General features: G+C 50.4%; 9 protein-coding genes across 9 annotated transcripts; 3 read left to right on the forward strand and 6 right to left on the reverse strand.

The window, feature by feature from the left end:
* Positions 1–1,042: 1,042 nt before the first annotated feature.
* Positions 1,043–1,728, reverse strand: BO83DRAFT_383092 (uncharacterized protein). Its single transcript, XM_025532384.1, has 2 exons — positions 1,380–1,728; positions 1,043–1,327 (listed from the first exon to the last, which is right to left on the reverse strand). The coding sequence occupies exons 1-2, from the start codon at positions 1,464–1,466 to the stop codon at positions 1,142–1,144; spliced, it is 273 nt and encodes a 90-aa protein (XP_025382659.1). The 5' UTR covers positions 1,467–1,728; the 3' UTR covers positions 1,043–1,141.
* A 1,772-nt stretch (positions 1,729–3,500) lies between these two features.
* Positions 3,501–3,704, forward strand: BO83DRAFT_298199 (thioredoxin family protein; the record flags this gene model as incomplete). Its single annotated transcript, XM_025527122.1, has 1 exon — positions 3,501–3,704. A coding segment is annotated over one exon (204 nt), but the record flags the coding sequence as incomplete, so codon positions are not given.
* A 657-nt stretch (positions 3,705–4,361) lies between these two features.
* On the reverse strand, positions 4,362–7,056 carry BO83DRAFT_383093 (uncharacterized protein). The gene has a single exon (XM_025532385.1). The coding sequence runs from the start codon at positions 6,935–6,937 to the stop codon at positions 4,661–4,663; it is 2,277 nt and encodes a 758-aa protein (XP_025382661.1). The 5' UTR covers positions 6,938–7,056; the 3' UTR covers positions 4,362–4,660.
* Positions 7,057–7,559: 503 nt separating this feature from the next.
* Positions 7,560–9,393, reverse strand: BO83DRAFT_325291 (MFS transporter; the record flags this gene model as incomplete). The annotated part of the gene is made up of 4 exons (XM_025528002.1): positions 7,560–8,698; positions 8,762–8,818; positions 8,862–9,260; positions 9,321–9,393. 4 exons carry the CDS (start codon positions 9,391–9,393, stop codon positions 7,560–7,562), a joined length of 1,668 nt encoding a protein of 555 aa, XP_025382662.1.
* Positions 9,394–11,155: 1,762 nt separating this feature from the next.
* On the reverse strand, positions 11,156–12,439 carry BO83DRAFT_383095 (uncharacterized protein). The gene is made up of 4 exons (XM_025532386.1): positions 12,280–12,439; positions 11,931–12,191; positions 11,751–11,857; positions 11,156–11,692 (listed from the first exon to the last, which is right to left on the reverse strand). The coding sequence occupies exons 1-4, from the start codon at positions 12,359–12,361 to the stop codon at positions 11,639–11,641; spliced, it is 504 nt and encodes a 167-aa protein (XP_025382663.1). The 5' UTR covers positions 12,362–12,439; the 3' UTR covers positions 11,156–11,638.
* Positions 12,440–12,709: 270 nt separating this feature from the next.
* Positions 12,710–14,886, reverse strand: BO83DRAFT_383096 (uncharacterized protein). The gene has a single exon (XM_025532387.1). The coding sequence runs from the start codon at positions 14,388–14,390 to the stop codon at positions 12,765–12,767; it is 1,626 nt and encodes a 541-aa protein (XP_025382664.1). The 5' UTR covers positions 14,391–14,886; the 3' UTR covers positions 12,710–12,764.
* A 687-nt stretch (positions 14,887–15,573) lies between these two features.
* Positions 15,574–18,257, forward strand: sip5 (Sip5p). The gene is made up of 2 exons (XM_025526482.1): positions 15,574–16,130; positions 16,199–18,257. Exons 1-2 carry the CDS (start codon positions 15,768–15,770, stop codon positions 18,245–18,247), a joined length of 2,412 nt encoding a protein of 803 aa, XP_025382665.1. The 5' UTR covers positions 15,574–15,767; the 3' UTR covers positions 18,248–18,257.
* A 1,711-nt stretch (positions 18,258–19,968) lies between these two features.
* BO83DRAFT_182600 (uncharacterized protein) lies at positions 19,969–20,996 on the forward strand. The gene has a single exon (XM_025526483.1). It carries the CDS (start codon positions 20,154–20,156, stop codon positions 20,913–20,915), a length of 762 nt encoding a protein of 253 aa, XP_025382666.1. The 5' UTR covers positions 19,969–20,153; the 3' UTR covers positions 20,916–20,996.
* Positions 20,997–21,383: 387 nt separating this feature from the next.
* BO83DRAFT_403593 (putative G-patch domain protein) lies at positions 21,384–22,595 on the reverse strand (the record flags this gene model as incomplete). The annotated part of the gene is made up of 2 exons (XM_025533634.1): positions 21,384–22,370; positions 22,446–22,595. 2 exons carry the CDS (start codon positions 22,593–22,595, stop codon positions 21,384–21,386), a joined length of 1,137 nt encoding a protein of 378 aa, XP_025382667.1.
* Between the last annotated feature and the right edge of the window lie 252 nt (positions 22,596–22,847).

The following is a 22,847-nucleotide window of genomic DNA, read 5'->3' on the forward strand; positions in this document are numbered from 1 at the left end:
GTAGTATCAGTAAGTATACAGTAAGTAGTAATTCGTGGGGGAAAAACGAACCAACGCCCAAGCGGTGGTGATTGGTCCGTGTGGATAATCTCCGACCATCACGAGGGATTTCCCCCACACCAATCAGTGACATTTGAGCGGATTCCCATGTGGGACTCCCACAGCTGACTAACCGTCGGCTGGAGGACGATTGGCCACCAATCATAAATCGCGTAATGCTCCCCGAATTGGACGCGGAAACGTGGAGTTGCTCCCGATCGGGGAAAGACCGGGATTATCTCGTTTTTTCCTGGACTGGCGAAATGGAGCTGTGACGGTGCCGGTTGTTTTACTTGGAAGTCGGTAGCCTTAGCTTTTTTCGTGTCTGGGGCAAGTTACGTATCATCCCCAGTCATCAGCTGCCATTAATAGTAAGGGGCATGGAATTGGGATTGGGTCAACTCTTCGACCCCAGAGCCGAATTTCGCTTGATCCATCTATTGCGGGCGATCGAACCTTCCAGCTCCAGTTTCTCCAGCCAACATTCTCCCGCCTTTGCCCCAGTTTCACCCCCCTTTTTTTGTTCTCGGACTGCTCCGTGCTATCTTTTCAGAACTAACCCGGGGAGGCCGGGGGAGCTGACTTCTTTCCTTAGATTGATAGATAGACAGGAACCTGATCTTTCGCATTCCTTTTCCCCTTACTTAAGATATCATATCATGCGCCCCTCTACTATCCTTGCCTACTATTTAGGTCAGTTGGAACATCCTGTACGTAATTGGTGGATAGTATGAAAGTGCAACACCCGTACACGTTTCCTAATATCCTATAGAAAGTAAGTTAGACATCTTCCCACCATGGAATCACAGATAGAAAAATACTCAGCCACAGTGGCACGCTCCCCACTACTTGCTTACTATCCAGTGGATAACCCCAGATCCGGGGAGAGCCTAGGAGCGTCTTGCCTGTTCCGGTAATCATACCTATCAAGGAAGGATACCCTCGATAAGCGGCCTCACCCGTAGAGTACAACTGAGGGATATAACTACATTACATACCAATCCCATGACTCATTCTATAGTTTTGTACCGAGTATCCCAGTCTACCCGTTCAACTTAAAGCAAGGGGGCAGCAGATACATCAACTACCGCAGTCGGTCCTCTCAATGTACGCACTCGGACATCTTGCCGGGCAAGCTTGAGCTCGGACATGGCAATCCGAGAGCCATGGCCCTGCTTGCCACCCCACGTTCTTTCATGTCTGCTGCAAGCCACCAGCGGTAACCCGATGGACGGGAGAGGGGAGAAGAGGGGAGAGAAGGCTGGGTAAACTCACAGGCGGAATAAAGGAATTACCACGACGGAAATGAAGTCATACCGTGCATGGCTAACAAGGTTTAGGCGAGTCCGAGAGAGGTCCGTGTCAGAAGACTTGCGCTGCACGAGGTGGGCCTGACAGATGGAGAAGGAGAGCTGTCGCATGCCCATCCTGCTACTACTTGATCTGGCCCCGGCTATGGGTGTGAAAATTTGATCCCTTAGGGGATTGTTGCAGGATTTGACTCATTGACTGCTCGGAAATCCCCGCATGACTTTGAAAAAATGTGATGGTCATTGAAGCTAGTCGATGAACTGCGGACATTTTGTGTTGGTCTGTCATTTTTTTTGATGGATGCGGTGCAGATCGCGGGGTAACCCCGCCAGATGTTAGCAGGATTCAAGTTGTAGCTGATGAACAGAATACTACTACTATTCCTCCGGTAAATTTTCATCCAAGCAACTGATGTTTTACATCTTGTGAGATTATTGGCAGCATTCTCGTATACTGTTGATTGATTAGCTGATGGCTACTACTCATTAATCCTACTATAAGCGAGTTGAGATATATGTTCAGTTCCCGACGCTTGGCGTATAGAGTGAACTTAGTAACGTGGCATAGGGACGGAATTGAACCCCTCACTCTAGCAGCCAAGAGCACATCCAATCACTAATACCCGCCTGGTCTTAGTGCATATTACCTGTATTTCTGCTAGTGACTTTCTGTACACGAAGGAGACAAGGCCATTGAAGACTAGATGTAGTAAAGGGAAGGATTTTTTGTTTTCGAGAGGATCAAGTATAAACCCGCTCATCCATCTGTTATTCATCATCAGTCGTATCCACTACTAAGTACTTATGCTTAGGACTAAACTTCCCAAAGACACATACACTGTATATAATATTAATTCTCAGCATGCCGGGAAATGAAGAACTTACCGTTTCTATTGAACGCTCGGCCAAGTCATGACCTGTTATTAAATAGTGGTCATATTGAACGACATGTAAATATGCTTCTTCAGGGTTAATCTAGCACTCTTCGCTAATGGGCGACTTCCAGCTGCCATAGGTAAGCTCATGGAATGTACGACAATTCTACAAATATGTATCAATCCATATATATATAAATCTATACACTTGATGTGTATGTGTATGTGTATGTGTGCAGGATTGTCTGATGCTATAATAATCACCCTAATAGTAACACATATACATATACACATACATAAACTAGATAGTTGAAGGCTGGCCCTTCATCAGACGCCTATGCATAAGATATAGTGGGCTACTTGACTCCTACAACCACCCTAGACTATAGTCGGAAAATAATTTATCTGGACATTAACTCGATTGCTAGAGAGGACAAGGGTAAGTATATATATCGCGAAAGGTTATACTGAGACAGTTCTTGGAATTCCCCAACAGTTTAGATCTCTCATGTCCTTTTCATATTTGTTCAATTCCTTGTATCTCCATTTTTTTTCGAGTTCTCAATACCATTGTGCGTTTTATCTACAATTTCTTCTCTAACACCCCGCGCAGTGTCACCTTTACACCCCCTCGTGCTCAAGCACCAAGCCGCCTTTATTCACACCTACTCCCTTTGCACTTCCGACTTACTGCTATCCCTTCCTTGTTCGTTGCTCCTGTGGACTTTCGGTCATACTAGTGCGTCGTTCCAATCCAATCGGGTCTGGCGACACGGTGTATCAGTGATGCTAATCCTGAATTGAGCAGAACCTTTTTTTTTTCTTTTCTTTTTCTTATAGACAAGAGCATAGATAGCGTCTCCAGTAGAGACTTAGATATCAAGAGTGGGGACGTTGATAATGAAAGCCAATTATGCGAGGGTGCTTTCATAAATGTAAGTTATCTGCGCCAGAACACGACTTAGCCCAGGATGAGAGCCCTAGACGTCTATCAAATTCGACCGAAACAGTACAGCTATAGCACTCCGGAAAGGCTTGATGAATCTCCAAAATTTATTGGAATATTTAGATAAGCTTCGTGGCTTCCAAACATCTTCTGATCGAATTCAGCCAAAATGGGTATCCATTCTATCAAGACGTATGTTTTTTTTATTGTTTCGCATTAACCTCCCCTCACTACCTACCGTCTTTCAGAGATTAATAAATTATTCCCGTCATTTTAGGTCTGCTGAATTCACCGAGAAGGGTCATCGACTCTGAGAAGCAAGTCATAGTCATGTTCTTCGCTGACTGGGCCGGTCCTTGCAAGCTTCTTCGCCCTAACTTCGATTCGTTCAGCTACGACTACCCGACCATCATATTCTACGAAGTTGATCCTGACGACCCTGGGAAACTCACTGCCGATTTAGGTGTTACTTCAGTGCCTACCTTCTTCTTCTTCTTTTTCTTCACAGACGGCGCACAACTCAATAACCTCACCTTCTGTGGTGCCCACCCCCAGTGTATTATCAATGGTATATCCATGGTCTCCTGTCTTAAAGGGGTGATAAACGGTTATAAGACTGCAAATGATTACTAGCCTTAAGATAACGGTTTTTTAAGGCTTTACATTACACTGCCTTTTTCTCCCCTAACGCCATGGCTATTTGGTCTCTGTGTATAATTATATATAGAAACTCTCCATGGTTAGCATATACAGATGTATCCCTATCATGTGACTGACTTTTACAAGGAACATCTTATCTAAGTACCTGTCGGAGACCAGTGTTGTTCGGATTCTATCATTTTCAATTGCTGTAGTTCTTTACTATCTTACGTTAGGGTCTCAGCCTTAGTATGAGCGCCGTTAGTGCCCGTGGAGCTGGCATTAGGAGGGTATTCTAGAAGGTATCCTGAAAGGCACCTTAAAAATAGACTCAGGAGTAGATGTGGAAAATGGTCTTGGAGGTATCCTGGAAGGATGACAGTCTTGGAAGTAAATTTGAGTACGTGACATCATTTCTACAGTTTTCTGCCAGTTTTAAATAATGTATGGGGCTAATTCTATCTCATGGAATAGAGTCCTAAAGTCCGGCCAGGTGTAGAATCCACATCAAGGCCACTGTTGGATAATGCATGTGTCGACAACTACTTCTCAAGAGCGTACTGTAATAGAAATTTGAAGGGCTATCATAAAAGCATAAACACGTTACATCGATAAATCCGTCATTCATTGATCAAACCAGTCCGTGGGTTCCATGGCCTTCAGCCAAAAACGCCGTCTCGGGGATATCTCAACCAGGAATAGTATGTGCCCAGCCAACAACCATACCAATATACAATAAGCAAATAATCCAGTCAATATCGAGGAAGTTGCAGAATTCACAAAGAGGGAATCAAAATCAAGGGAATAAAAGAAAGAAAACATTATCGTCTAGCAGAATGAGAGTGCAAGCTTTAAGCACCACCACGGCCCATTCGTTCAATGGATCCCATGATACCACTGCGCCCGGGTGTGGGGAGGGCGATCCCGGTCTTACTGCCGCTGTTGCCTCGAGCATGTCTGTTGCCCACTGCTCCGATCCTAGGGATTCTCTTTTCACCATTGCTCGAGGTGGTACTTGGAGGACGAATGCCACTTGAGGTGCTGCCACGGCTAACGCTCCTCTGGAAGCTCTCAGTGGGAGGTTCCGAGGCGGCAAGCACTGGCTCTGGCGACTCAAGCTCTCTGGTGGTCAAAGGCAGAGGGGCGCTCTGTGCTGGGGGCTGGTCCTGCTGGATTGCCAACCATTCGTCCACAGCTGCCACCAGTTCGCCTTTCTCTGCTCGCTCCTGCTTCAGCTCCGCGTGCAGGCGCTCGTTGTCTTCTTTCAGTGCCGTCATTTCCTGCTGCAATCCCTTGATCTGTGCCTCCATCACACGCTTCTCTGCTTCGTGCTCCTCCCGCTCCTGTGCGAACAGACTAGGGTCGACTCGTGGGGGCTCTGACACGGCGGCATCTCGCTCTATTCTCAGTCGCTCATTTTCTTCGTTGGCAGCAGTCAGCTTATTCTCGGCTTCACGCACGCGCTTTTCCCAGCGAGCTTCGTAACTCTTTTTCAATGCAGCGACCTTGGTTTCGTGCTTGCTCTTGTAAAGCGTATGAAGCTCACGTGCAACTTTCTCCACGGCGTCTTGCACTTCTTTGGCAGTCTCTTCGGACGTCTTGGTGCGAGACGTATTTTCAGGGGCTGCGTTCCCAGCGGAGGCAGACTGAAGAGCCGAAGCCAACTGACTCTCCAGTTCGACCACTCGGCCCTCCAACTGCTCCCTAGACTTCTCTGCCTCATCCACCTTCCTCGCCAATCGTTCTTTCTCTTGCTCACCCTCGACAATTTCAGCTCTCACTTCTCTAAGGATATCTTCCATTTCTTGGCCCCTCCGCTGCCACTCAGCTTGCTCAAATTCCAGAGATTCCTTGCGCGCAACTTCGTTACGAACTTCTTCTAGAGCCTCCCCTACGCGGCGTTCTGCGTCTGCAACTGCCTGCTTGAGACTGGCAACCTCCGCTTCCTTCCCGCTGAGAGTGGCCTTGAGGGAAGAGATCTCGGAGAGGAAGCCGGATTTCAGAGTCTCAAGCTCCCGGGGAGTGACCGTTGGAATTGACCGAGGTGTAGGCACAGAAGGGATGTCAAAGTCCAAAAGGGAAGCCTTTGCAGGTGATCTTACGGAGTCTCTGGCGGTCCTCAAGGGAGATTGGCGGGAAGGAGAGTAGCGCTCATTCTGTACACTATAACGCTGACGGGGGTAAATGCTTGGCTGATCGGTTAAATCGAGCAGATTAGGCGTATCATGTATGCTTCTTGATTCTCGCTTTCGTGGTGCAGGGGATGCAAGAGGGGTTCCCATATTGTTGAGAATGCTCCGTCGAGGTGACCTTCTTGCGGGGGAAGGACTGGCCAGTTCCGCGTCGCCTAGATGAGGTCGTGATGTCTTGTAAGGCGAATCATTTCGAAGTCGTGCGAAAGTGGTCATGTCTGGAATAGCGGAGAATGTGCTGAGGCGTGTCTCATCCATAGATTCGTTGGGGTCATCCGTCATAGCGTCGTCTGCTTCCTGCAAGTCAAGGTTCTCATCCATTTCTGGGGAGCTGTCCTTATCATTCTCATGGAGGACAGTGCTCATGCCTTCGTTGTTATTTTCCTCCACCATGCTATTCACAACTTCCTGGCCAGCACCTTCTTCCAGGTCGTGATCAGCAACGAAGTCAACGTCCTCATCAGAGTAGACATTGATATCTGGAGAGCTCCTCGGACCAGTACCCTTCTTGTATCTATCATTTGGGGTCGCATCACCATCCGTACCGTCAGGGACTTGCTCGTAGGAGCGCTTTCTAGGCGTCATGGAGTGGTCACCGATGCCCCCTGAAGACATGTGCCGATTGAGGGCCCGTAGTCTCTGGAAGTCCACAGTCTCTTCTCTTGCATTGAACTGGAACGGCGAGCTAGGTGCTGGCATCACTGATTCAATATCCTCGTTATCCAAAACCTGATCGTCGTGCGATTCGTAGACATCGTGCTCAGGGATGGGATCTTCTTCTTGGACTTCTGTAGACACTTTGAAGGGGCTCGATATGGGATCCTCAGGCGCATCCATATCGTCCTCCTCTACAGCAAAAACAGGTTTGCCATAGCTCGGCGAGAAGGCTCGAGAGTTCTGGCGCGAGGGTGTCAAGTAGGATAACGGGGTAGACATGGTGACGGTGGGTAAAGTATCTCTCTAGACGGAGACGAGATTGGAAATCTCGATAGTGTGGACTAGCGTCCCAGCACCAATCGATGGGAAAGGGTATATGGAGCAGTCCCAGAGTTCGTGTGGAGGGACAAAAATGCGGAGTTTGTGATGGGGTTCGAGGCGGCGTTTATTATGATGATGATTATTTTCGGCCCGTTGCCAGGATGTCGCGGTAAACAAAACTAACCCTAATGGGGACTAGCGTTGCGTTAGTGAGGTGGTGGTAATCGGCAAAAACCCTGGATTTCTCACCGCCCTGCGATGGGGGCAGCCAAAACTCGTCCTACCGCCTTTGTTTGCATCATCGACAGTCGAGTACAGGACCCCAGACGGACGCAAATGCTAAACGGATGTGTACGTTTGATCAAGTTTATATGCAGTATATGATTTGGTATTATTTCGTTCTATATACAGTGATAGACTCCGGGACACCTTTTGAGCGCTAGAATGCAGCACAGCGAATCATGAACATTTTCGATAACAACGATATCATGGTCTCATAGTATGCAAGATAGAACGCATAGCTCTCACGCGAATAAGTCTCATGATTGAGTCCTACCGTTGCCTTCAGACAATACTCCTCCTATACATGGCCAGTCCCATCGCCATCAACGTCTGTCACAATGATATGGACAGTCTCATCTTTGACTGGCGTGGCATGAGACGCATAGTGGCAATGCGCAGCTGGCTGAACCGTGATAGAGGCATGTTTCTTTTGTTCAATGAAGAAAAGCTGCACAGCGCCGATGGCTGCGACAAAAGTGCTTCCCCACCAGGCCAGGGCCGTGAAATCGATCTTAGAACCTGTACTGTACAAGAAGCCTGCAATCGGTGGAGCCATCGTGCGTGAGAAGGCACCAGCCGAGGCCGCGAGTCCATTGATCTTGCCGAGAACGGAATCGGAGGGACTGGCCTGTTTGATGAGAATAAGAAGGACGGGGTAATCGATGATCGAGAGGATGTTGCGGATAACCAAGCAGGTGTAGATGCCGAAGATCACATGTTGGCTGGGAACGAAGATAAGGAAGGGTACGATAAGATAGGCTAGCGGATGAAGAATGGTGACGACAACAAAGAGCCGCCAGACACCCAGGCGCTGAGCCAGGAAAGGGAAGATAAGGCTCTGGATGACAAGAGCAATTATGCCATCACTTGACATGATCAGCCCGACGGTTCGAGTTGAGAGGCCGACCCCGCCCGGAAAACGGAACGCCGAATTCGACGACATGGCGATGCTGCTGACATTCTCATCTTGCAAGAAAATGGGCAACAGGTGGTCATACGTCATCGAGTGGTAAGTGAAGATTGCCAAGGCGATGATGAGCATAGTCACTCGCCATGTGAAAATCGTCGGCTTCTGCGGAGTGGATTCGGGCTTCGAACCATCGGCATACACTGTCCAATCTTCATCTTCATGGAGATGGACTTGGTTGAAAGTACCGTAGGACTCTGCACGTAAATCTGCGCCTGCGTTGGCGGTAGCTCCTGCAGTTGCAAGAAGAGGACGCTCCACGGAAGGATGATCCAGGTCATCTGACCGACTGCACGGTTGCATATCAGGATGCGTCTCCTCGAGCAAGATCCAGCTGGAGATGATGCTGCAGAGAAGTAATCCGGAGCAGACGAGATTAGGCAGAAGGTAAGGGAATTTGCCAAATAGGCCATTCATGGAGAACAGGGAGGGGAAACCTTCAGCAGGCTTTGCCAGCAAACCTCCAATCGCTATTGGATGAACCCATCAACATCTGTGTCCATTTGTACCTTGAAAGTTTCCAAAACACTTACCTGGCCCGATAATCGTACCGATTGACCACACGAAAGGCATCACAGCGTAAGCGCGGGCTATAGGTGCGCACAGTCAGCAACAGCTCCAACTAACAGTTACCGCCACGACCAGGGAATACGAGGATCTTCTTACGTTCATGCTCTGGATTCTTGACCAATTCACCGACCATGGTCTGGATCACACCGATGTTCCCGTTTAAAATTCCACCAAGGGCCCGTCCGAAGAGGGCCACCCAGAAATTAGAGGAGAAACCCACGATGAGGAGGGATAGCATCGTGCCAAAGCAGCCGGAGATGAGAACAGGTTTGCGGCCGACACGGTCTGAAAGACCGCCCCAAAACATACCGGTGAGGGCTTCACAAAGGGAGAATGCAGAGACGAGAATACCGGCATAGAAAGAGGCGCTGTTGGCGTCAGCCACATGGAAGTCCCTGACCATTACCCATGAGTATGGGAAAATGGAAGTCAAGGCAATTGGCTCTGCGACGCGGCATATTGCTACCCAGGACCAGACGTTAGCATAGCAAAGACAGCAGGAAGACAAGGGGGTCTGCATACATAGAAGGAAGAGCTGAACGGTGGGAAACTTATGGTCCGAGGCGGTTGGTCTTTGCTGCAGTGTTAATACCATCTTCTGTACAAAAAACCAAGTCTCTTACGGCAAGCCCTCCGCAAAACAATAAAATCCTTGCTACTGATCCTCCTCTTGGTATGTCCTTGTTTGCCTCAGATTTGAAAGTGCAGATCGAGAATTGTTGGGAAGTGCCGAACGCAAAAGAACACCACCAACTGTCGATAAACTTGTGTAGAGTTCGTTCTCGACCGACGAAACCAACTGAATGCTTTCGCTCTGGGTCAGAAAAGTAAAAAGGTGACGCAGTAGCAAGAAGGGAAGCAGAGACTGGAGGATTCTAAAAGGGATCGGCGGCCAAGTGTCTCAGCTTGAAGAAAGAGCAGCAGATTAAAGAGCGAAAGAGAGAGCGGGAAGCTGGGAAGAAGAAAGAAAGGGAACGGCAATAAAAAGGGCGACGGGGGAGAAGTGGAGACAGTGAAAAGGCAGGTCGACTGGTTCTCGGAACCAAAGGGTAGTCATTTTCTTGCAGAAGAGACAAAAGAGAGGGATTTGAGTGTGTGGGTGTATGAAGTGTAAGGTACAACAAGTCTTTCTTAGTAGTGGCCTGCTAAGAGCAGCGGGCGCCACCTGACAGGACGCGGGTTCGTCCAAGTGATGCGGTTCCAGGGTCAATCGTGGTCGAAATGTATGGAACCCCCCTTCTTATCCGACTTTCTTGATTTGCCAACCAAACTTTCCCCTGTTGTGAAAATTTTCAGCTTTCCAGTAAGCGGTGCTCTTTTCCCGCCAGGGAACATTGGCTTTTCTATAAGGGCGCATAGTGCGCAGAATCTGTTGTATCACCGGCATAATTTAGGTTCAGTCGAGCCCCAGGGGCCGGAGCTGCAACCGGACTTTCCTTGGATGTCCACATACATACATGCCAGTATCCATAGACGGCTGTCATATTCTATTTATTACCAGTAGATGTATATGTTGGTTTTGGGGGGGGGGAATTCCTTTGTAGGGACTGGTTTCCGGCTTCCGAGGGCAGGAAAGCTTGCAGGTGGCGAGCATGCCGGTCAATCACACAAATGGTATGTTTGTGTTTGCATCATCGAAAACATTGCAGAAATTTATGATTATGGTAAAAATCACCCCCGCAATCTGCAGGGATATGAATCTTCTTGTAGTTACTACGTCCGTAGTCTCTAGATAGTTATAGTAGAGAGTTAGTTCAGTTAACTTACTAGTGAGTGTGACTAAATAATCCCACTAACCGATTGCGTATCCACTGCTGGGCCACTTCAACCCGGGGCGCCCCGCAACCCCCGACAAGCAGCAAATACGTACACCAATCACACCCCATCTTCCCCCTCGAACTCGATGAATTAATAAACTAGTACTCTAGAATTCAGACACTGCAGGTGCCAAGTACAGCTAGGTTAACCATCTGGCTTCTGTCAGACTTTACGATCACCTTCCGGTATCCGGAAGCTGCTACCCACTCATGACTGAATCCGGCCATGTTGCCTGGAACAAGACAAAGCTTCATCTGAAGACCCCGGACAGGCCAGCCACAGTACATGACCTTGGGTGGAGTAGATTTGCATAATACTACTTATGCAATTGTGTCGTCAATTGCATGGTCTAGACCGTGAACCTTACCACTTTGTCTGGATTTCATGCCAGATGTTGTCACCTAAGGTTAACCATTTAGAGACAGAATGGACATACTACTTGTCTTTCATCCCTGCAACATATCCTAGCCATAAAGTGTTTCGAATGCTTAAGAATAATGGATACTATGGTAAGTGAAAGGCATAGATCGATCTCGCATATCAGTCCTATCTTTACACATATGTCGACGGGTGTAGCTCATGTTCGTATATGGGATATGAAAGTAACACTGAAACTGCCCTGAATTTACAAGAAGTTTGTATTTACAATCAGACAACTAAGTAGCAACTCTTCGGGTTACAAGTTGCGGAATATTGCTTGGAACTGGGAGGGCACCGGCCGATCTGTACAATTTGCCATGGTATGCCCACCATAAAAGGGAAAGATGATCTTTCTGAGACGACCATTGTGAGCTGTTATGCTCATGTGTTGTTATGTCAAGACATGCATTCGGTAGCACGTGTCAAACCCACATGTTGAGCGTGAGTCGTGCTCCGACCCTGATGATCATTCGAGACGTCGATTCATTTTACCCCTGATGCCGCGGATGGCCGGCTTCGATGGCCTCGAGCGACTGGACTGGGTCTCCGGGTAAAAAGGTACCGGACTATGATTGTGTATAATCTGGATATGACATGTGTCCCTAACGACCAGCATTTTCGGACACTGGGATATATAACCGCCGCTCTCTCGCAGCCTTTAGAACGAGTCAGCGCTTCCGTGAAAGAAAGCCGTGGACCTGATGAATAAGATACCTCGAGCCACTTCTCTACCCAAGGCTTAAAGATCGCCCAGGCAAGCAGACTGCCAGTAGCAATGATAAACATGAATACAATGGCTTGGTCTTTCCGGGAGTCTCTCTCTGAAGTACAGACGACATGTTAGCAGAGCACGAACACTGGCGAGTGACTTGGGGGGAGGAGGGGAAATCATACGGAAACAGGTGGTAAAGACATCATCTTCCTTAGCACCATGACAGGTGGGCAAGTCATAGTCCAAGCAGAACTTCCGGTTACAATCGTTGCAGTTCAAAGAGCGATAATTCTTCGCTCTTGTATCCAAAATAGCGGTATCATCGCTGCGACGAAGGAAATGGGAGACACCGTTCAAGGCCGATGTCGATTCGGAAGAGTCGGGATCGAGAGGGATGATCGTACTATTGGAAAAGCAGGTGCACTTGCAAAATGACGCGGGGGCTGCGTTCTGACTATTAGCCTCTCTCTATCTTTGACAGTAAAAGCGGAGCCAGCATCGAACACCAGACGATTGGGAGGGTTGACTGACAGGAAGCCACCGCAAAAGAAGTCCAGAGTAAAAAAGCAGAAAAAAGAAACAGCACCCTAGAGGCGCTATGCCGTAGTACCATGGCTGGCGAATTCGCTGTGAGAGGGGTGGTTATCTTATCCCCTGGGATCAAGAGTTGACGTGTCGGTCTTCATTGCTGCCGCGGAGATGATGGTTTATTGGCGCCTGAAGGCGGAAAGGCCAGACCTCCGATCCATCCCCGGATTCTTGGTACCACGTGATCTACAAGTCCACTGTTGAAGACACCAGAGTATCAAAAGCTAACAATAAACCATGCCATCGATTGTACGGATAGTCTACTACCATTCCTGTAACTTGCTCCCCTAGCGTGCAGCCTACGCTCGAATCCAGAATTACAGGTTGTGAGACGAAGTTGAAATTGACGCTTGCCTGGGCAAGCATGCCAATTATGCAATATCTAATGCCAAAGCTATTTGCAAGATTCATGCGGTAAGCATCGTCTTCTAAGATTTTCCTTTCATCCCCTTGCTGCGGTTCTCCCTCTGCCTTTGCTCCTTAGCAGCCTCACGTCGTCTCCTCTTCCAAGCGCGATTGTTATCTCCCCGATTTTCCCAGAACCATTTGGTAAAGTCCGAGTCTTCTTTCGGCCCAGGCGCGGATTTGGGTACTGGAGTATTCAGGTGCGCCTCATCATCTATATCCATAGGGTCAGGCCGTCCCGCAGTCTTCCAGTTAATTCCCCGACCCATCAAAGCCGTGTCGGGGGTCGGGGCAGCGCTTCTTAATCCTCGGTCTTGCAGATCCCTTTTGGTGAAAGGCGTCTGCGGTTCGGCCGGCTTGACTTCTGCTTCATCTTCCGATTCTAAATCGTCTTGCGCAAAGAAACTGAACGGCGCATCCCCCTCTGTTTCAGGCTTCGCTTCAGGAGCACCCGGCGGGGGTCTCTTGAAAAGTGCCTCCAGTGGGTGGACATTTTGAGAGGGCGGTGGGTTATCATTCACGTTTGATGACGCACTTTGATTCGCGGCGGGCTTTGATTCGGAAGCCACTTTCTCTTGCTCGCGCTTATTTGACCGAACTGATGTATCATCATCGCTGCTGGATGAATCGATCGACTCATCCGTTGAAGCAGTCGAATCCTGATCGCTTTCGGAGTCTGTAGAATCTTCCTCAGAAGAACTCTCCCCACTAGACGAGGTCCAGTCTTCTGATTCCTCATCGGACTTTACTTCCCCGACGGCCTTTTTCTTTTGACCTGTGGCCTTCTTGGGAGGGGAAGACTCATCCCTCACAACCTTTGCCGCCTTTCGCTTCTCCTTGGCTCCGGCTACCTGTCCTGGTCTATACTTATCGCTTCTTATCCGATCACTGGCCGTCTCTTTCACATTCCCTGCTTCATCTACCCAGCCCTTACCCTCCTCGAATCCAACTGTTGGGGCTGATTGCTCATCCCCAGAACGTAGGAAACTCGGATGTGTAACGGTTTTAGAGAACTCATGAACCACCGTTTCCTGCGCAGATTTCTTGCTCTTCTTTTTGGACTTTGTCTCTGTAGCCTCGTCGGCGGAGGCCTTATTGGGTGGTAGCTTTGTTCGGAACAGACATTCGGCCTTTTCGGTGTACTTGGACTTGGCCTGCGACTTTGCAGACTTTTCGTCCTTACTTTTCTTCTTCTTCTTCTCTTCCTTGCGCCTTTCCTGCTTCGAATCTGCCGACTCGGTCCAGCCCCTCTTCACTTGGCGATCCTTCGGGAGCTCATAGCCATCCAGTATTTCCTCGCCCGCTTTCAGCTTCTTGGATTTCTTCGAAGACTTTTTATCGGATGATGACTTCTGGGGAGCAGTGTCGACTTCCTCTTCTTCATCTCTCGACCTCTTCTTTGGGCGAGCGGTATCGACCTTGAACTTCTTGCCCTTGAGAATGGAACCGTTCAGCTTCTTTTTGATTTTGTCGGCTTCCATGGTTGGCAGGGTCACGTAGCCGTAGTTGTTTTCGGGGAAGGTCGGGATGCAATGGAAGGAGATTTCCGTAGCTAGGGCTTTGATCGATGCAGGGAGCACGGCCGGTAGAAGATCGGGGGTGAATGGAGTGATATGCAGGCGCTTCGTATCGGATGGTGTGGTCATCATTTGCCCAATCGATAGATAGATAGATACCTGAGTACGGTAGCAGTGCAGGTGACGGCGAAGAGATCGGAGGAAAAAAATGCGCGTAGGTCAGTCACAAGCGCATTCAGCCGCCTAACGACTGTCTTTGACACTCGGTGAGAAATCGAACCCAAGTAGAATAAGGAAGAAAAAGATTTTCTGGAAATTGGTCAGATGGGCTTCCAACGAAGCATCAAGCAGACCCTAATGGAATAGTAGTTATTCGAGACCGAAAAAATAACGATAGGATCAGTTATTGGCCGAGGGATTTTCCGGGCCGCCAAGACCGGGTATGGAGATGTGGCGCAGGCCTGCCATTCTCAGCCACAGGTTTCTTGTGTCGTCCTCGACACATTGATTTGAGTTGGCATGGCATGACTCTACCATGATGACAAGAAAGTACGGTGTGTGGAAAAAGGAAAGAAATTTTTTTTTGCAGGGAGAACTCAGCAATAAATGGAAAAATGATTGATGTAAGACTCGATGTATCCATTGGAACGAGATGCAAGTTGCAACAGCAATAAATGGGTTTTTAGCCTCCATTACAATGTAACAGTCGGGCCGATACTCAGCCGCGACATGATTTGGCGGGTGAAAAGTGGATCCGGAGAGAATGATCAGGTAATCTTTCGTACGGCACCAGACCCGACCCGGCCTGCCTTTTACCAGCTGGTAACTGTTGTAATCCCCGTAAAACGGACTGGAACTGAACAGTAAACTGCCATTGATCTTCTGCCCTTTTCCCTTTTCTCTTTTCCCCCTTTGAAACCTACTTTCTTCTTCCTCTTCATCGCTTAACTACTTAAGTAGTTTGTCAATCGCCACTCTTCCCCAATATCTAAAAGTAGTCTTTGCTACGAAGATCCTTCCCCCTACATTACTCCTCCTCCTTCAACACACCCACACCCACATATCCCCCCCCCCCCCCCCCCCCCTGATCCGGCCCCATACCAAGTCTTCCCGCGGCTAAAGCCCGCACGTCTGATCTCATCGCCGCTTCCAGCTTCGACCTCAGTCGCTCACATGGCCACTCGGATTCCTTAGCATCATCTCTTTTCCATCCCCCTCCCCGCCCTACCGACTGAGGGTCCTCTAAAGTGTGCTCCACCTTTTACTTCCCTTCACTTATTATTCTTGGATCCTCATTTTCTTTCTTCCTGTGTTTCGGGGCGTTCGTTTTTCAAAACCATCGCTAGTCACTTCCCTCTCATTACCGGACGGGAACCTCGCTCGCTCCCTTCTCCGCTTTCTTATCCGGACCGCCTCTTGCCAATCTCACCGTCGATTCTAACCCGTCCTTATCCAGTCATCCAACCCTACTATTGTCGGCTTACACGTCGATCCCCATTCTCGTTCGAGATGGGCAATTCTCAGGCAAAAGAGAGCCGGCCGCTTGCTTCGTCCAGTCGCCGCAGTCATCACCATGGCCCATACGGTGACCGCCACCATGGTGATGGTTCCAGGTCGAATCGGGGTAGCCGCCCCGATCTGTCCCTGCTCGGAATAGGCGGAAGTTCCGAGCGAGATTTGGCCACGCTCGAACATCGACGAGAAACAAGGCAGGAACGAGAGGCTCGTCGCCTAGAGAAAGAGCGGGTAGCTCGGCTCAAGGAGCGGGAGCGTAGTATGAGAGAAGAACATGTGGACGGTGGTTATCTGGTGACCCAAGGTGTCTATACGGGCCCAGAGGATTTTAACAAGGCTGTGGTGCGACAGCTAATGGTGAGCTTGCCGCGCTGCCAAATCTGGCCTTGGAGAGCCCAGAGCCGATGCTGACTATTTCTCTATAGATCGAACGACGACTTGCGCCGTTTTGGAGAGGACTGAATGACTTCTCGGACTCGTGGACAGAGCACCAGCTTATGGCTGCGGCGCGCGGTCTTCCCATACCCCCTCCCGATGAGATCCCCCCTGAGCTGGAATATAAGAACCCACCCAAGGCCGCAGAAGACGCAAAGGAGGCTTCGGATTCAGCCGCAGTGCAATATTTGATGGTCCCCATAACGTCAAGATCGCAGTCATACGGATCCGATGCTTCCCAGTCTTCCACGCCCGCACATTCCCTCCCCTCCCCAACATCTCCTATCGCGTCCGGCACATCGAGCTCACCACTGTTTAGAGCGCGAGCCAAGACTCTTGCGTCGCTAACCACGCCGAAGCATGGAATCCAGTCTGATGCGGCTTCACGTGAAATGCAGTTGCCTCGTGACCCGTTTGTGAACGGACAACCCATTGAAGCATACCTATATAAGGACGCGGCGGAATGTCCTATCTGTTTTCTGTACTATCCTCCGTATCTCAATCGGACGAGGTGTTGCGACCAGCCAATATGCTCCGAATGTTTTGTTCAGATTAAACGTCCCGACCCTCATCCGCCGGAGCATGGGGATTCTAACCCGGATTCTGCTCCAGCTGAGGGTGGTGAACAAGCCGAAAGCCAAGACTGTCAGCTAGTATCGGAACCATCGGCATGTCCATTCTGTGTCCAGCCGGAGTTTGGGGTGACATATGCGCCCCCGCCGTTCCGGAGAGGGCTAGCGTACGCTTCTGATCCGAGCTCGCGCCCCAATGTGGCCTCTCCACTGTCTTCCACATCCTCCCTATCCTCCGGGAACACCCCCACCACCGGTCGTCGACGCGCGACCTCGTTATCTGCAAACGACCCAACTGTGATCACTACCGATAGGATTCGTCCCGACTGGGCTCAGAAGCTTGCCAATGCTCGAGCTCATGCGGCGCGGCGGTCGGCAGCAGCTACTGCCCTTCATACTGCAGCTTACTTGATGCACTCTAACGGCGCTGGGAATGATTCCCGGATTGGTCTGGGAAGAAGGAGTGTCATGCGGAGAAACGGCGCGCCCGAAGCCCAGAATTCCAACGCGCGCACCGGATCCCCGGCGCTGCAGGCGCTGGCGTTCCTCACGGATAGGCGTGGAGCTGGCCACGAGGCCGACTCGGCGGAAGAAGGGTCCGGTAACATCGCGCCACCTCGCCAGAGCTCGAGGCGGAATCGCATAGACGATCTGGAAGAGATGATGATGATGGAGGCGATCCGACTAAGTCTAGCGAGCGAGGAAGAACGGCGCAAGAGGGAGGAGAAAGAGGCCAAGAAAGAGGCCAAAAGAAAGGAGAAGGAAGCCAAGAAGGCAGAAAAGGTTGCGCGCAAAACCGGGCTCACCAGTCACAATGCGAGCAGCTCCGCCTTGGATGTGCCTCCGGATGCGCGGCTGGGTAGGGTTACCAGCAGTTCCTCTTCCATTGCGGCTGAGGAGCTTGTATCAGCCGGCAAGGGTAAGGAGGTAGACCGCTCTGAACCAGCTGGTGGCTCCGCCGCTGAAGCCAGTGCTGCGGCCGAGGAAGTGCAGGCCGCGGCAGCATCGGCAAGCGCGGCCGACCAAGCGCCGAGTATGTCACCTCCATCAGTTGTCCAGTCGTCTTTCAAAGATGTCACGAGGCCTTCGCATCTTCGGCATGTTTCCAGCGCATCGTCATCGTTCTCCTCGCTGGTCGAATCGATGTCGGAAGACCATGCGGGCTCGGCTGAGGGAGCAGGCTCCTTTGCAGAGCCCCTTTACAATTTTCGCAGCTTGGCAGCCGTGATCGGGGATGAAGAGAAGGGCGATGAGGCACCGGAGCATGTTGAAGAGAGCCCGGCCAAGCCGAATGTGGAGGGATCAGCCTCGCAGCCGGTGGCAGAGGCATCCGTTGCTGAACCCACAACCACCACCGAGGCTAAGGTACCCATGGAGGAGCAGCGCGACAGGCTGATGCCGAAAGAGCTGGAGACCCAATCCGTCGAAATTACGAGTGCCACACATGATACGGAGACTACGTCGTGAAGCTGCCAACGCTACGTTTTCAAAACCAAGGCGAGTTGGAAGGCCTGATGATGATACGCTCCTTTAACCCTTTGTGTTCCTTCTCCCCCCCACCCTTTCTTTCTTTCTTCTCCTTGGTTTGTGATGACACTGAGACGCATATGGTATCTTTCCTTATATACATACAGTTGCATAGATTTCGTCTGAGCCACCATTCTCTGGGTTTTTTCATTTTATTTTTTGTGTTGAGGGTTCATACGTGTGAGTGAGTGAGATGATGCGCCTTTTTCTTTCCTATGTATGCGAGCGTGCGGGAGTTGAACTGGCGGATGTGGATGTTATTCAATCTATCAATCAATCGCTGCTTGAGCATGTTGTTTTTCGGGGCACCAGATTGCGATGGTGATTGGTAGTTGGAATGGGATAGATCGATTTAACTCAGTGTTGGAAATACTGCAGGGATGATTTGACCGAATCTGTCCCTCTTTTTGTTGGCTATCCTATACTTCCTGGTCCCTTTTTCTTCTTCTTTCTGTAGGCGATAGATATCTATTCATCTATCTACTAATAGCCAGTGACCCTGACGGAGGGGATCATCGGCGGGATCGGAAGTGCGATCTCGTTTCAGCCACGCGACGGGCTCCACTGACCCTGGCAGGAAATGAGCCGACCAGCATCCTTTCATTCAATTATTGACCTTGCATTTCAATCTGTTCAATCATTCTGTTGTTATCCCAGGGAAATGGGGAACATACCAAGCATTGTCAACATGGAAGTACACGAACTTTTCCCATGATCACGACCACTACTGCTGCTGCTGCTGCTGCTGCTGCTGGTGCTGGGCAAAGGACGACATGGTTCTTGAAATCCTGGCCTGTCGAATGGATTAGCGTCTCAACAGGGTCCAGTTATATCCATCGGCCCTCCAGCGCATCCTCCACTTCTCTCGTCATCGCCGATCTTCCCTCGCGGCTTTGCCGGCTGCCTTTTCAGTCCCAGTCATCGGCTTCTATTGAGTCTGCTGCTGCAAAGTCGCCTTGCACGGCCTATCCCCGGCATGACAGCAGGCCAAAGTCACTCCAAGATGCATATCTGCATCTTTCATGGGGCTAAAACGAGACTGGATGTTCGGAAGTTCACGAAAAAGGCAACAATAGGATGCCGAACGGACGCTATCGACCACTAGTATTCATCCCGAATCATGCTCAACCTTCAGCAGTTCAGCTCGCTTGGCGATTGACCTTTCATTTCACAAGGGCCCTGTTAAAGTTTTGAAGTCGATCAGAAGGCACCCACCCAGGTGCGATCTATCTATCCATCTCTCCTGTCTCTCTCTTTTTTTTTTTTTTTTCCTTTTTTTTTTTTTTTTTTCTCCCTCAGCTGTTCCCCCCACCCCACTTTTCCCTCGATGACGCTCATTCATTCATGATGCATCATCGTCATTATCCACGGGTGGAGCTCATCCATGGTTCAGCTCGGATTTCCTGTTGCGCGTTCCTGGATCGAGGACAAGCCGGATTTATCTTTTCACATATCCACTTTTTCGGTCCCCCCTGATGATTAGTTAGTTGACACTAATTACTTCCTACTGGTCTTTTTTTTCCTTGAATATCTTGTTTTAGCGCCTGTTCTAGGTTGGATTCGATTTTTTTCATTTCATTTTCCCTCCAGTTTTTTTGGCCTTTACCCTTTTTCACAGCACTCTCTAGGGTTATCAGGCTTCGCACTCTTTTCCTTCCTAATCTCCTTCCCTCTTTATCCCCTTTCATTCTTTCCTACTATTGCTCTTCCCTTCTTCGTAGGAAAGTTACCCCGCCAGATCACTTGCGCGGATAATTGACCGTGCTCTCCCACGTTCTTGCTACTACTACTATTGCTTCCACCATCACCACCACCACCACAAGACTACCGCGTTCGGCTAAGAGACATGGCCATCCTCGACAAAGAAAACCGGCCCCGCGGCCTGCGAGTTCCATCCTTTGCTCGCAAAGGCTTCAAGCAGAAGTCCTCGGATTCTCTGCCGGACAAGGAGCCAGAGCCGGTACAGGCACCCGTGACGACGGTAATCCCACCGCGAACCGACTCGGTTCCTGATTATTCGGCTCCTGCTCCGCTGCCTGCCGCCGTGCAGCCATCATCATCCGCATTTAACGCCCCTATCCATCATCAAGATAACCTCCCACAATCTGCTCCGCCAGCGGCTAACTACACCCCCGCTCCTCGCGCTTATCAGGCCTATCGTCCTCCTGCTGCTTCAGAGCCTATGCAAAGCCCTCCGGCAAGGAAGGAAGTTCCCGTACCTGCGATCCAACGGCAAGATACCGAAGAGCCTTTGGAGGACTTTATCCCAGAACCCGAGCCGGAATTGGACGACACTGGCGCGCCTATCGAGCCTGTGTCCAGTGAAGAAAACAATGGCCCGTGGACGCCTCCTGATATTGAGCCTGTCGCGGCGCCGCTGAACAAATTGCACTTTGCCTGCTACCAGGACCATCGGTCCATGCCCCCCGCCAACAATGTCTGGCATGCTGTTCCCTGCATGACCTGCCAGAAGTTCGACCGCGATGTTCGATACCGGTGTGTCTTCTGCTGCTTGCGCATCTGTACCGGCTGTTTCCAGACCCTGCAGACGATCCCACGTCGCTCGTTGGCGCAGCTAATGGAGTCCATTCCTGCGGCCAAAGCCTGAGGCCATTGCATCCAGCTTCTTGATGTTTCTTCTCCCGCCTTTCACTCTTCTACTTGAGCATGGAAACGGTGCTGTTTCTTTTCATCCTGCCACTCCTCTGGCAATTCCTGAATCCCGGTGGCTGCTCCGAGCACTGCAGCAGTCGTCACCGGTGTACGTTTGATGGCTCATGGCGCATTGACTGATACCACTGAAATTTCTTTCTTATCAACTGCTTGGCGATGTTGCGTCCATCGTCAGTCTCTCAGCCCTTGGCTTTCTCTTCATCCACTATATATGCGATCCCGATCCTGGCGATCGGGCCTGAATGGCACCCCATGTAATGTTAGGCATATGTTCTGCATGATATGATAATTATAGCTAGTCTAATTCCTCACAACCAATGATTGAGATAGAAATGTGTTGCAAACACTCACATGGGTGGTTCCATAGCACGCCGGTCTCCTTTAGTATAAGTAGGCAAAGTCGTTAGTCATGATCCTCCTCCGTCACGCCGGGACATCCTTCCATCTCAGCGGTCTCGTAGCGGTATTTGCACCAGAAGCAGTAGTGGTGTTTTTCGCGGAGATATTGAACCAGCCGGCTTAGTCGCTCGCCTGGCTCCAGCGCATTGAATTCCTCTAGTTCCGGATCTTCTTCTTCTAGCTCTTGTTCGAGAATGGAGGACATCTCTCGACGGCCTCCGAGGGCCTCATGGTCCTCGGGATCGAGCGTTGAGTCTTCATACCCGGGCAATCGTGGGTTCGGGAAAAAGGATGACGGCAGCGATGTCTGCAACATGTGGCGGGTCTGTACGGCGCGCTCCTTTTCTTGCCGCTCGCGCACCAACCCCCGGTAGAGTATGTTGATCTGAAGTGTTGGTTTGACGGGCCTCTTGGCTTTCTTTGTAGTGGAGGCGGGGGTATCTGTCTGCGATTCTTCGCCGTCCACATCCGGTGTCGCATGCGATTCTTGCTCCTCTTTCTCTTCTCCGTTGGTCTCGGTTGATGATGGTCCTATTCCCACTTCGCCCTCGGCCTCCGCATCTAAGCGTTCAGCCACCTTCTGCGCCGCATGGAACTGAGCTTCAAGCCGTCGTGTCTCGCGCTCCAACCGGACGCGGTCGCGGTAATCGCCCTCTTCTTGCTTGACCTTCTTGGTTACTTCGGCGGCTTCTTCGAGGAACTTCCGCTTTCGCTCCGAGTCGAGACCGATCCCCCCTCGGTCCTCCTTGAAGATGAGATTGAGGGGTTCGGACCGGATTCGATGCTCGGGATCCTTGGTGTCCTTCTCGGTATCTTGCGGCGACGCGGCAGGTTTTCCGAGTACTTGGCCCGGCTTGAATCCCAGCTTGGCCATCATCTGAAACCCTTTGTTGGAAGGGTCAAGCGTGCTGGTTGATAAGGCGGCATCGCGGCGGGCAGCTTCTTGAGCGGCGCGTTCGGCTTTGGATGGGACTTTGGCTCGCGCTTCGGCCTGCGATTGAGGGGGAAGGGTTAGTTAGGTGGAGCTGGTGCTGGTGCTGGAAAAGATATGCGCCTAAAAGCCTACCTCCCGTTGCTGACGCTTCTTCTTTTGCGCGAAGGTTTCCTTCTGCTGGGGCTCTTCGATGATCATGGACATGTAGTCCTCTTCTTCGTCGTCTTCATCGAGTCGCCCGCGTGCGGGGGACTCGGAGTGAGGGGGAAGCGGAGGTGCCATTGCGGACGGGCCTGAGCGTGCGTCGGAGGTAGAACTAGAGCCGAAACTATGGATATTGAGGAGGGATATAATAGAGGATAGTTATGGGGAGTCGAATGCGACTTTGGGATTGGGTTGTTAACTCAGACTCAGATGGACAATGTTGGTAAAGATGAACCGCGACGCGAAAAAATCACGAGGATTTGCGGGGATTTCGTCACATGCGGAGGCGCGGGATTTTCCCCCTCCGAATTATTTACTTCCAAGTCTCTT

Source organism: Aspergillus eucalypticola (assembly GCF_003184535.1).
Source record: "Aspergillus eucalypticola CBS 122712 chromosome Unknown BO83scaffold_41, whole genome shotgun sequence".
Classification (NCBI taxonomy): Eukaryota; Fungi; Ascomycota; class Eurotiomycetes; order Eurotiales; family Aspergillaceae; genus Aspergillus; species Aspergillus eucalypticola.

Coding starts and splice junctions, on each gene's coding strand:
- BO83DRAFT_383092 (XM_025532384.1), bottom strand. CDS start 1,466: ATGGGCATGCGACAGCTCTCCTTCTCCATCTGTCAGGCCCACCTCGTG. Junction 1,328..1,379: donor CGGACCTCTCTCGGACTCGC/CTAAACCTTGTT, acceptor TCGTGGTAATTC/CTTTATTCCGCCTGTGAGTT.
- BO83DRAFT_383093 (XM_025532385.1), bottom strand. CDS start 6,937: ATGTCTACCCCGTTATCCTACTTGACACCCTCGCGCCAGAACTCTCGA.
- BO83DRAFT_383095 (XM_025532386.1), bottom strand. CDS start 12,361: ATGGTACTACGGCATAGCGCCTCTAGGGTGCTGTTTCTTTTTTCTGCT. Junction 12,192..12,279: donor TTCTTTTGCGGTGGCTTCCT/GTCAGTCAACCC, acceptor GTCAGAACGCAG/CCCCCGCGTCATTTTGCAAG. Junction 11,693..11,750: donor GGGTAGAGAAGTGGCTCGAG/GTATCTTATTCA, acceptor CTCGTTCTAAAG/GCTGCGAGAGAGCGGCGGTT.
- BO83DRAFT_383096 (XM_025532387.1), bottom strand. CDS start 14,390: ATGATGACCACACCATCCGATACGAAGCGCCTGCATATCACTCCATTC.
- sip5 (XM_025526482.1), top strand. CDS start 15,768: ATGGGCAATTCTCAGGCAAAAGAGAGCCGGCCGCTTGCTTCGTCCAGT. Junction 16,131..16,198: donor CTGTGGTGCGACAGCTAATG/GTGAGCTTGCCG, acceptor ATTTCTCTATAG/ATCGAACGACGACTTGCGCC.
- BO83DRAFT_182600 (XM_025526483.1), top strand. CDS start 20,154: ATGGCCATCCTCGACAAAGAAAACCGGCCCCGCGGCCTGCGAGTTCCA.